At 49.4% G+C, this 12,730-nt stretch overlaps 1 protein-coding gene across 5 annotated transcripts in view; it reads left to right on the top strand.

Moving 5' to 3' along the window:
• NFATC2 (nuclear factor of activated T cells 2) overlaps positions 1–12,730 on the top strand; it is a 101,585-nt gene that overhangs the window by 4,357 nt on the left and 84,498 nt on the right. For 2 of the 5 annotated variants that reach the window (XM_085314065.1, XM_085314066.1), the window contains exons 1-2: positions 4,178–4,334; positions 11,028–12,051. In XM_085314065.1, coding sequence (XP_085170191.1) covers positions 4,178–4,334; positions 11,028–12,051 — 1,181 coding nt within the window. Of the gene's footprint in view, positions 1–4,177; positions 4,335–11,027; positions 12,052–12,730 lie in introns of those variants that run through there. The other 3 variants (XM_085314069.1, XM_085314068.1, XM_085314067.1) reach the window with 3 other exon arrangements.

Below are 12,730 nucleotides of genomic sequence, written 5' to 3'. Positions count from 1 at the left end.
AAAAAAAAAGGAGTTAATTCTGACTCCCACCTCTCTGACATGGGTATTAGGAACCTGAGCAGGGTCGTGGCCAGAGGCTGGAGCTTGTGACCAGGTTGGCCTTTTGATGGTGGTAGAAGGAGAAGGGTCCTTGAAATGAAGAGTCCTTGTAGAAAGGAAGGGTTATGAAGAAGACTGAGATTCAAGGAAACCAGCTAGTATTTCCGGGCTTTGGGCACTGTCTTCTAGCATTTCACTCCAGCTCTAATGGAAAATAAGCATTAGGAAGTGTTTGTCACATTGTTTGGGTTTTTCCTTTGATTTGGCATGGCTGCGTGCTTTCTCTGAGTGCATGTGTTGAACTGAAGAGTCCACAGACTATTCAAGTCTAGTAGTTTTCCTGCTTTTTCTTCATTGCTAATTATTAACAACAGACTGTGGGCAGTATTTGTAAGTTATATAGCTATTGCAGCTAAAACTTAGACAAATTGCAGCTTTATTTTCACTTGTTGGCCAGAGAGCATGTTTTGGGTCTCAACTAACATACGCTCAGCCCTTGGAGGTCTTCAAAGCTACAGCTGTCACTCAGTCTGAATTCTGCAGCTGCTCAAACCTAGTAATGGTTTAATGCATGTCTACTATTTAGGCCAGATCTGTATTTTGTGGATTTGGACCCTTTCTGCTCAAAATAACACATCAGTATGTTCCAACACTGCCCACAGAGTATATAGCATTCTAACTCACACCTCTATGCCCTTGAAGCCTGTGGAAACTGTTATTCCTATACGATACAACATCGAGGTCACACGGGACCAATGTCCTTGTGTGACTTAGTCCGTGTGCCACAGAAGGGAGCAGAGGGAATCTGCTCGACTGCACGCCCGTCGGGTATTGCTCTGGACATCTGTGAAGCTGTCCACTGGGCGAAACAGTTGAATGCTACAAGCTGAGCTAATCCATACATTTGTCCAACACTTTTCTCATTGCTGTCTTGTCACCCTAATTCCTCGCCAGTGTGAGAATTTATGATGGCATGAAAGAGCGGTGGAACTGTTTGAAATTACATGGTCATCTTGGAAAGCAAAAGGTACATTTTCCATTCGTGGAGTGTTACTAATTCTAGGAGTAGCTAAGGATACGTTTGAAACTTAACATTCTTAATAGATTTGCCGGCCAGTTAGGAAATAAAGGATAAAGGATAGGGTAAAGATTTAGCAGAAATTGGGGTCATTTCCCCAGGCTCTCCTGCCAGTCACCCATATCTTACTTTAAAAAGGCCTATGTTATTGTTCCTGTCTTTCCTTTTTGTGGCTAGTATAAATTATGCTATCCAATCATGCTCCATGTGTTGTTAGTTGGAAGGATGACAGTTCTCTTTAGTGCTATGCCAAAATCAGCAAGTACATTTAGTTTTTCTAATGAATTTTAAGTAGAAAGGCAAATGATAAAAGGCTAGCTCTCCAACAAACAGTAAGCAACATTTTAAAATGGATATATAAATATGTCAACCTAATATATTTCTCCTTCAAATTTAAACAATTTAGACTGAATCAGGCAGAGCAGCACATGCTCCCGCAGGGGTCAGGAGCCAGCAGCGCCCCAGATGTGTTCCCAGGGGTGCCCGCAGGACTCAGCCCTGTGCGCAGCACGCCTGCTGGGGTGGCCTCACTTCTGCAGCTAGTAGCCAAGACCACTAATTGCAGGCAGCGTAGGCCTCCCTCTCCGTGCCGGCGGCAGGAGAGCCCCRTCGCCAGCCCTACCAGAGAGTCGAAGAAGTTCCCGCGAGCCAGCGCCTTGTGTAGCATTAAGAATTGCTGCAGCAGATGAGGTAGACTTTAGCTGTGGTCTCCAACTCGACCACAGAGAGAGCACTGGCTCCTTTTCAACRTAGGCTTCAGCAGTCCCCGCACCAATGAAAAAGCCACAGCAGGCCAGGAAGAAGCATCGTATTGCACAAGAGCAGACGTGCACAGCCTATGAGCTTTTTCACGCCTCTTACACACACATGCATGCGCGCACACACACCAAGCTGTGTGCTGACAATGTGGAAACCCAGTAAATTGCCRTTCCTGGTTGTTTTGGCAGGACATGCAGGAGAAAGTTCAAGTAGCTTGGTGCAAGGAAGCTATTGTGTTACTATGTATATTATGCATTAATGAGAAAAAATATTGTCCTTTTAGTCTCTGCTGAGTGAAAATATGGCATCAATTGCAGTGAAATTGCTCATTAAGCTAGGGGCTGTGAATATAGAGTAATGGCTATTCGGCCCGTTTTTAAAATGCACTCCAATACTGAATGTATAGGGAGCATATATGAGTAGGGTTCCTGGTATTCCCAGGTAACCATCTCTTTATGTGAATATCTCGGTAAAAAAACCTAGCACATCAGGTCTGCAGGATCACCTGCCCTTTCTGAAAGTCTGGTTTCCCTCTCCTTTGGCACTCTCTACTGAAGTATTAGTATCGTAAAGGTCTAATTCCAGTTTGATTATTCCCCCTCCCCCAACTACATGCAGCTACAAAAGCAGTGCACTTGCAGTCACCCTTACTTTCCCTTCGTGCYAGAAAGTGCTGTGCAGTGTTTCTGTTCACCAATAGGTGCCTCTAATGCATCCTGGTAGCTGCTGTTGAATGAAGGGACYGTGCGAGCATGAGCTGCTGAGGTCCTTCAGAAGCTCCATGTAGAAGCTTATTTGAAAGCATAGGAAAGGTCTGAGTTCTTGCATCCTAAACTGGCAAAGGATAGAGGAACAGGATGTGATGAGAAGTGTGTGTACTGTGTTATTACTTGTGTGGCCATATTAATGGTAAAAATGACAGGGTATTACTCAAAATGTAGAGACCTTGGTTCATGTGTGCTATAATAGAGACTTTCTGTGACCTGGAACAAGTAACTTAGGGCCAGATTTGTAAAGTATGTACCTAATGCTGTCGTGCTAACAGGCTGAGCAAATAAAAACAAAGTTAAAGTAAACAGTAAAATATTTCTTTAATGATCTTGGTCACTCTGCCTTTGCCTCCTTTCCCTGTCTACAGACTAAGAGCGTTTTTCAGACGCAGGGACAGCAATCTGTGCACTTATAAAGGGGACCATATAAACAGGTAAGCAAGGGAACAGAGTCCTCTGACCMCACATGCTCTAAGCACACAAGTTTAGGATCCCCAGCTCCCCGTGAGTGAAGCCATTGCTGTTAGCAGCAGCCATCGGAGGGGAGAAGGCCGCCGGGAGGCAGTGACCAGCACTTTGTGAAGTGCTCGAGGAAGAGGCGATGAATAGGGCCAATGTGGCGAAGGTGGCCCGGGGACCTCGGGAAGCTGGCAGCGCCGGCAGTGTGGTCAGCAGGGAACATGGTGAGAGYTATGGAAAGACCATTCTGTGAAATACTGTTTATGAGCAAGGCAGGGAAAAACAGAGGCCTTGTGCACGATGGAGTTTGTGCTCCTGAAGGCGTCCCAGTTAGGGGAGGTTGGCCTGCGATTGCAGGAGACRCATCCAGAAAACTGCCTTAGCAGCAGCCTGGAATGAGAGGAAGGAACACGTGGCAGAGGACGCACGAAGCCCGGAGAAGGCAAGGGAAGAGCCTAGAGCTGTCGGASACTTTGGAAACCACATTGGCAAGGGGCCTAGTCACCGGGGAACAGGAGGCTGCACGCGAGTGGTGCTCAGGATGACAGCGGGAGCCGAGGCGCAGAGACCAGCTCGCTGGAGGGGGTGCTGGAGGCTGCCCTCGCCGCTGCCACCCCCAGCCCCGCGTAAGGCCGTTTCATTCCCTCGCCCCCGCTGCTGCCCGGGCCCCCTCTGCTCCGCACCCCGAGCTCCGCGGGCGCGGCCGGCGCTGCCCCGGGCCGGGGCCGGGGCCGGGGCCGGTGCGGGCAGGGCAGGGCTCCTCCTCCGCGGGGGCGGCCCCGGGCGGCAGGTGGCTGCTCGGCAGCAGGAAGCCGCCGCCGCCGCCGCTCTCGCCGGTCGCCCCTCGTGTGCCGCCGCCGGGGCTCGCCGCCCCCAGGGACCGGGGGAAATCCTCGTCGTTTTGTTTTGTTTTGTTTTGCTTTCCTTTTTCCCTCCTAAATCCCTCTGCACTTGCACTTGGAAGGATACCTACAGGTTTTCTCGCGGCTGTTGCGTCTTGGGCTCCTTCGGCAGCAGGCCAGCCCCGGGACGAGCCTCCCGCCCTGCCGGTGCCCGGCAGCAGCTGGCCCAGATGAGCGCCGCTGCCCAGGCCCCGGAGCCGGAGCCGCAGGAGGGGGGCCCGGGCCCCGGCCCCGGCCCCGGCCCCGGCGCGGCGCGGGCGGGCAGCCCCCAGGAGGAGTTCGACTTCTCCATCCTCTTCGACTACGACTACCTGAAGCCGATTGAAGGTTGGTGCGGAGCCCGGGGCCCCGGGGCCGCCTGCCGCGGCGGCGCCCGCAGCCCCGCCGGGCGCGCCCGGGCCGCGCGCCGCTTCCGCGGCCGGCGCCCGGCGGCTCGGGGCTGCGCGGTCGCAGTTGCGCTGTCACCGGCGGCTTGGGCTGCGCGCCGTGGTCCTAGTGAGTGGAAGCGGCCCCGGGACTTTCCTCTGCCTTGCAGGAAGTTTTGCACGCGGGTGTCGGAGCGCGGGTGTGAAAGACCAAGCAGCAGAGCTCAGCCGGGCCGGGCGGCTTGTGGCTGCCCCTCTCCCGGGAGAGGCTGCTCTGGAGCCTCGACCGAAAGGGCGGCCCGAGCGCGAGCGAGGCTCAGCCATCCTGCCTGGGCGGCAAGGCATCGAGGGGATCCAGCTGGATTTAAGCCGGACACCGCGCGCTTAAATTGGAAGTTTTTTTAAAAAGCCTATTTTCATACTTTCCTGAGCCTGTGTATGAGCAGGATACTAAAAGCATCACAGGAAGTGTTCCCTGACTTTATGTGATACTTCTGTCTGTTAACGATGCTAAAAAGTGATGCTTCCTGCCCCATAAAACACAGSTTTGTGTAAACTAGACAGAGCCAAAGGCGACGGGACCCAGAGGAAAGGACTGCTGGGCTGTTGTTTCTAAGCTGCGTTCATGGTGATCSGGCGCAGTCAAGAGGTGGCGTTTCTTTAGGGCATTTGAAGAGCGAGGTGTTGTGCTCCTAGGGGACAGTGCAGGAGAAGGAGGCTTGAATTAGGCTTGAATTGCAGTATCGTTAGTAAAACAGAGTCATTACTGAGTTTCATTCTCTCATTTACTTGTTTAAAGTATATGTTAGTGTCAGGATGGTTAATTCATCAGATCTACAAAGTTGCAATTTTTTTCAAGCCTTAAAGCAGATCAAAACTTGCTAAAGTAAATCATTGACAGGGAGAGGTCAGTGATTTTAATGAAAATGCATTAAATCTCAGTGAAAGCTTCAGATGCTGCTTTTGTTTGTGGGTTTATAATAGGGACAACTGCTGTGAAGCCTTAAGTGGGAAGTTCCACAAAATATAATATTACGTAGGTGGGGGGTAGAAAGTTAAATCTTTTCAACCGCACAAATGAAGAGCAGTATATGCTTGTAGTAGAAGTAACTTCCTTCTTAAGCCTGCTTTCTCCCCATTTGAATGACTGGAAACCATAATTAGTAGTAATTTTGTTCATTCCAAAGATGGAAATCATTAGTATAAAAAAAAAATCACAGCCGTATATACTAGCATTGTAATCTGGAGAACATTCTTGCTCACTTTGAAAAGACACCAGCTAAAGTCTGTAAGCAATCCAGTATACATCCGTGACCTTTAATGTACAAAAGATTAAAGCGTGTTTACACGAGAACAGAAAATGTTCAAATTTTTAGAAAGAGCTTTCTGCACATGCTGTGGTGAAACGATGCTGGTTGTTGATGTGAGATTCTGGCTCCCTCTGAACTGCAGCGGGGAAAACGAGGCCTTTTGGGTGGAGGATTCGGAGCGGGACCAGACCATAGRAGTGTCTGGGAGCCCCGGGCTTGACTCTGGTTCCTACATTCAAAGACCGGCTGAAAGAGGCTCTGGTTTCCTCAGTCTAGGCTGCTCCACCCACCATTCACAACCGGTCCTATAATAACAAATATCTGTAAACATGCTAAAAGTGATTTTTTATTTTATTTTTAGGGAAAAAATCCATAAATTTCAGGCTGTAGGAGTGAATGGGGAGGAAAGCTGATCTTTGATAAAAGTGGTTTTTAAAAAGCTCTGATTTGATAGTATCCATTTAAGCTCATGTTTTAAAAGTAGGATCTATATCACAACTTGTTGCCATGGAAATGCCAGAAATATCCTTACTGAAAGCAGTTGGCACTCACTAGTGCTTATGTGTGCCTGAGACAACAGGAACATGGACTGCTATAAAAGCAACRGGGAAAAAAGAGTAAATAAAAATCCTACAGTCAATATTATTAATATTAGATATTCCTCTTTAAGCCAGCCATTTCCATAAGCAGGAGCACTGTGCAAAGTGCCATTTTCCATGTGCTTTTTACTTTTAACTTTGCTTGCCAGACTTTTATTAGCTATCWTCTTCTCAGCATTTTCAAAGCAGAAACATCTGCTTTTAGCAGGCTGAACTTAGAGACGTGTCCAGGTGAACAGGCTGGGATGGTGCAGAGCAGGTATCCGGGCTGTTAGACTGAGCTTGAGGTTTCACTTAAAAGAAGTTTCCTATGCTTTAAAAAAATGTTTTAGAATCATTCTCTTGAAAGGTATATGTGGAGATATTGTCAGTGGTATCCCAAGTTTTATCTTATTAAACTTGAAAGGTGCTGAATATCTTTTCTTTTCTCAAAGAAGATTGAGAAAAAATAGTTAATGTGATGAACTTCCCGGTCAGGTTACAACTTCTTTGATTTCAAATCCTGAATCCCCATATCAGAGAGATTTTTTTTGTCTTGTTCCTTCTTTTTTTCCTTAATACAAAGCTATTAAAAGGAAGAAAAAAAATACTAGCAGCTTAGTCCTCGCAATTGGCTCAGTAACACAGGACGCAGTGTTCATCAGCAGCCCTACAGTAAAGAAACAAATATGCACATGTAATAGAGAATACCAGATTTCACTCAGGAAACCAACTTTCACTTTAAGCTTCCAAGCAGCTAGTGTAAATAAGAGAATACAGAGCTTTTGAAAAATGCAAAAAAGATCCAGACTGGCTCCTTGAAATTACAAGAAGCTACTTAATTTTGAAATTTTGGGCTCTTTTCCTTATGCAGATAAGTAATGCCACTGAAATCACAGGAGCTGCACCGCAGCAAGCGGATGTGAGGTCAAAACTGAACTTCTCCCCTGCATTCCCCGGGCTCTGCAGGGAGCTATCTTTAGCTTTCCTTAGATGATGATTTGTATAAACCCATCGTGGAAGGCATTTGCTCTGGTGATCTGTTATTCCCTAATTTCATGCTAATTGGCAAGGTTACATGCGGCTGAGTGAACAGCTTTGAAGTTACTGCCTTGTTTGAAAGCCCGGGGAGGGTGGGTCGCTGCAGGTCCATGCGTGCACGCACTCGGGTCTGTGGCTGCAGGCTGGGAAGTCTCCGCAGCTGCGGTGGGTTTTCCTCTCGCTGCTGCACGGAGGTGTGTGGAAGGGAGTTGTTTTTTGGTTTGTTTTGTTTTTTCTTTTTTTTTAATCAAGAGTCTTTTAAAGGCCTTTCAAACTAGAATTTATTTTTTTAACGTGTGTTTTCACTCTTCTTACTGCTCGGCTCTAACGTGGGTCTGGACTGTGAGCGCTGGGGACGAGGCCCAGCGCCGGCTGGTGCCCTCCTGGGGGTGGGAGGGAGGACGGGCTCCGGCCGCGGGCGGCTGGGGGTGGAAGGAGCTTGCTGACGGGGACAGGGAGGGCTTGCCGTGCCGCCGGGATGGGCACCTCTTCTTCTGCTTAGCGCCCTCTCAGAGAAGGGGGATGCTGCAAGGCTGGCGCGGGCCAAGCGCCCCGTCCCGGACGAGGAGCCGGAGGAGCGGCGGCTGCGGACGGTCTCCGAGAGGCTTTCGGGCCGTGTGCGGGGYGCAGCGTGCCGGAGCGGAGGAGCCCGGGCAGGCGGTGGGGAGACGCGCCGTGGCGGGCGCGGGGCTGCRCCTCCGCCCGGCCTCCCCGCCGGCGTTTCCATCCGCTGCTCCTCCTCTGCCCGGCCGCTTGGTCTGGCTGGGCCTKGGGCGGGAGGTCTCGCCCAAGGGCAGCCCCCTCGCCCCGCGGATGGCCGGGGCGGCGGGCGTGCAGGGAGCTCCCGCTCGCGCCTCCTCCGCTCGTGGCGCTTCCCGGACGCTCGTGAAACCAGCTGAGGTTTCTCCTCCAGAGCCTTGTCCGCGTTCCCCTGCGCCTGCCTGCGCTGCTGATAACTTGCCAGGGCGGGCGAGACGAGGCGGTTTTGCCCCAAAACAGGCTGCGGGTGTTGTCCGGTTGGCAAAGGGCGTCCGCCCCGTTCCTTCTGTGCTAGCGAGGGCTGAGCAGTGCCGGCGCGCRCGGCCCGGAAGCGTCTGGAGCGCTGCGTGGAGCGAGGTCGTGCTGCAGCTCGCCGTCGTGCGTAAGCGCTGTTATTAGTGCCTGGGACGTGACTAGCAAGGAGGAAAGCACTTGCTTAAACGCAAAATATTTCAGTGAAAAGCAAAGGAGATTTTGTTACTGGCAAAAAGCGGGATGTGTCTGTGTATTTGCGGGGCCGTAGGACTCGCGCGGGCCCAGACAGGCATGGCTGTTTGCCGGCTCATGGCGTTGCCGACGCAGTTTGACACGTTCGGTGGCAGCAGTTATTCCTGTAGACGAGGGGAAAGCGGAGCGGAAGCGGTCGCCCGCTCCTTGGTGTGGAGTCGCCCCGCGTGGAGAGCCGTTCTGCGGTCCCTGAGGCGCTGCGGGGACTCCTGTCTCGCGCGCCGGGGCCGAGCCCTGCTCCGCGTGGCGCGCGCTCGGCTCTCTCGCATCGCCCGAAGTCGGAGCGAGCGGCGGGGAGGGGGCTCGGTGCGAGCGCGCGGGGCAGCGCGGCCCTGGGGAGGGGGGCGTTTCGGGAAGGCGGCTCCCAGCGCCGATACCTACGCTTGACGCCTCGGAGGCCGAGCGATGTGGACGACGGTCCGTTTCTGTGGCTGCCAGAGCTGTGACGCCAGCGACGCTCGGAGACGCCCGCCGCGACACCCGGTCGCTCTCCTTGCGGTCTTCCCTAGCTGTAGCTGTGTGCTGAGATTAAAAGCCAGAGGGAACCTTAAGCGATCTGCACGCTGGACTCTCCCCGCCGCCCGTGCTGCTGTCACGCAGCGATTCTGTGTGCTGGTTTGTTTGGTTGGCTGCTCGGTGTTTTTCACTAAACACTACGGCTCAGCAGTTCCTGCCAAATTTGAACAGGGTTTTCTCCAGGTTGTGCAAAGCATTCGGAGCAAAAAGTAGAACTTGTCCAAGCCTTGATTTTTTTTTTTTTTTTACTTTGTTTTTGCAGTCTTTGGGATGAGTTAATCCCTAGTGCAGCTAATGAGTTCTCCATTTGGAAGATGTTGCCATTTTTTAAGGGGAAAACAGGTTCATCATCAAAAAGTAAAGATGGCTTTGAACTTTTTCTTATGCTCACTACAAAGCCATCAGTGGAGGATTTTACTTTCATGTGAAGAAGAACATAAACCTGAAAACTAACAGAATACCTCTGAAATGAAATCACAGTCTTTCTGTGTCTAAAAGTTTCAGTACAACCTTTCGCTACTTCTGCAAAACGTACAGCCAGCTCCTACCAGGTTTTACGTGTAATGTTATTTTTTCAYGAGAAATGCTGTCTCATGTAGTGTAGGAGTTGGAGAAAATACTGGAAAAAATATTTGAATATTTAAATGAAACACTCTCTGCCTCTGACAGATACTGATCTTTGCCTGAGAGTGAACAGACAGGGCAGATTCATCTCAGACTGTGGAGCCGTTTCAAATGTTTTCTGTCAAAYGCATTGAAATCTTTAAAAGCATATAAAAATTCAGATTGTATTTTGAATGCTTTTGCATAATGACAAGTTATTGTTCAGCCCCCAGGCTAGGGAAACCAAAACAGCACGGCAGCTGGTGAGTTGTGCCTTCAGGGGTCCGTCCCAGGCCATTTGGCATGACTCTGCCCTCTGCCACCACCGATGTTAGGAACCTGGTGGAGTGGTGGGACAGGATCACGTCCGGGCTCAGGAGTGCCAAGGGGAATTCTGCTGCAGCTAGGAAAAGACCTAGGTGCTACAATCTGGGGACAGTTTGCAAAACTGAGAATCTCTGAAAATTGAGAGGGGCTTTTTTGCACCAGGAGAGAGTGACGGACTGAAKGTTTGCTAGTTATTCCGAATGTTATAATCGCTCTTTGGCCACAGTGTTCCTTGAGCTGGAATTGGAAAGTGGTTGCCTGTAAGCTTGAGGCTGGATCCCTTCTATCTCTCTTCCTTTTCTAACAAATATTTGCAATTCTATTTTCTGATCATCTGGTGCTTCCTCTTGTGAATCCTGTTACCAGAACTTGTTGACATGATATGGAGCCAAACAAATCATCACACAGAACTGACTTTTTCATTCAAGAGCTTGAATTCAGCTTTGGTTTCAGTRAGCCTTTTTTTGGCCGGGCTTTGCTATATAACAAAGTTTTTTTGTTTTGTTTTGTTTTCTCTTCACCAAAACCTGCTTCTCARCCTTCTAGTTTTATGTCATCCTATTTGGAACTGATTTAGTGATGTAACGGTCCCAGTCCAGCTCCTTGTTGACAAAAGTTGACCAAAATTACACCACCCCAATYGGTGCTAACGGTATCTTTGACAGAATCAGCAGAGAGGCCAGCAATTGAACGGGCAGAGAGGCTGAAGTGTCTTCTCACCCTTGCAGATGATCCCTCTAGGTCAGGGCTCGAGTAGCAGGAGGTGGACAGGGCAGTGTGGAGAAGTTTGCACTGCTGTGGTCTGTGTTGCATCTGCTCTGAGCACTTGAGCTTCCCTGGCTGTTAATCCAGTACTTTTCATGAGCATTAATTGCAGTTAAAAATAATTAAGTGAATCTAATATTTACCTATTGCCAGATCACATCCAGTTTATAAATATGCCTTTTTTTAATCCGTGATTGCTCAGYTTTTGTAGTAATATTTATAGTCTTAAAGAGACCCTTCTTTTTCCAGAAGAACCGACTCCACATAAAACCAACAGCCCACCCTCTGGAGTTACATACGCTCATGATGTCTTGGACTGTGGCCTCAAGCCATGCCCCCTGGCTTTTTCTAGCCTTTCTGCAGATCCCATGGGCAGATATGGACAGCCAGATAGCATAGGGACAACACCTACGCACCCTGCAAACGCTGCAGGGGCCTCTGCTCCAAGCCCTAGGATTGAAATTACTCCATATCATGAACTGATTCATTCAGGGGGTCCCTTCCGCAGCAGAGACACAGATCTTTTGGTAGAACATCAGTCAAACTCAGCTACCACTAGCCCCAGGGTTACCTTGCCTGTCCCTGGCTTTGAGGGCTACAGAGAACCGCTGTGTTTGAGCCCAGCTAGTAGCGGCTCATCTGCAAGTTTCATTTCAGAGACAAATTTCTCTCCTTACACATCACCATGTGTTTCACCAAATAATGGTCCTAGTGATGACCTTTGTCCACAGTTTCAAAACATCCATACTCATTATTCTCCTAGAACCTCTCCAATAATGTCACCACGAACAAGCATCACGGAGGAAACCTGCTTGGGACAACATTCACCATCACCCCGTCCCAACTCAAGGTCTTCATCACCAGGTGCAAAACGGAGGTACTCTTGCACTGAGCTCTACAATACTCAGCCACCTTCCACTTCTCCACGACAGTCAAGGACCCCCTCTCCACAATCCTCTCCTCGCATCCCTTTGAGAGAAGACAGCTCTTCACTTACTTACACGCAGTTGCCCAGTGCTTCTATTTCCATGGATGCTATGAACAGCCTTCCTACAGATCCTTCTTGTGGTGTTCCCACAAAAATCTGGAAAACCAGCCCTGATCCTTCGTCGATGCCTTCCCACAAAAACAGCATTCCATGTCACGTCTTTCAGACTGTTGACTTCCATGGGCCTTGTGAGCAGGAGGACAGGAGAAACTCAGCCCCAGAATCAATCTTGTTGGTACCTCCATCTTGGACAAAGCAACTGATGCCTGCAATACCTCTTTGCAGGTATGTAACATTTCTTGTGCTTGTGTGTTTTCTTATCTTATGAGGCCCTCTGTCCTGCATGGTGACTCCTAGGGAGTGTTCCTTGGGCAGATCTTCCTGCTGAACAGAGCTAAACRTTCAGGGATTGCAGCAATTGTGCAGTGGTGCGCTGTGAACCCAGTACATTATGTTTCCGAGATAAATCTGGGTTTGGAAGAAACATCGTGGAAGTTAGTCATTGATGTCAGAATATACAACAAATTCATCTCAATTTGCCAAAATATTTGTCTAAAAAGCAAATTCCAGGCCGCCTCTGACAAAAGTCAGACACTCTCACTCTGTCTTAACACTTTTAAATAAGATGATTTGATTGCTGTTCTAAATTCAGGGAATATATCACTCAGAAATTTCCTTCAAGAATGAAGATGCTGTATATATTTCTGGATTCAAAGTAGAGYGTGCTACTCCAAGTCAGGCTGAACATTCATTCAACCCCTGGTGATTTATTGTTGGTTGTTAATTTATTAATTGCCGTTTAACCAAAATCTCAGTCACTTGCACTACCCTCATCTACTCCCTTTATTGTCTARCGCTGGCGCTAGAGACACCTGGCAGCACAGTGTGCAGTTTTGGACCCTGCTCGGCTCTGATCTGCCAGGATAGTGGTTTCCARACTTGTGACTCCACTTCCAGTTGCAAC

Source organism: Rhea americana, unplaced genomic scaffold, assembly GCF_003343005.1.
Source record: "Rhea americana isolate MKP2758 unplaced genomic scaffold, rheAme1 scaffold_4, whole genome shotgun sequence".
Classification (NCBI taxonomy): domain Eukaryota; kingdom Metazoa; phylum Chordata; class Aves; order Rheiformes; family Rheidae; genus Rhea; species Rhea americana.
Note: the sequence above shows the minus strand (reverse complement) of the source record. Positions and strands in the feature narration are given on the sequence as shown.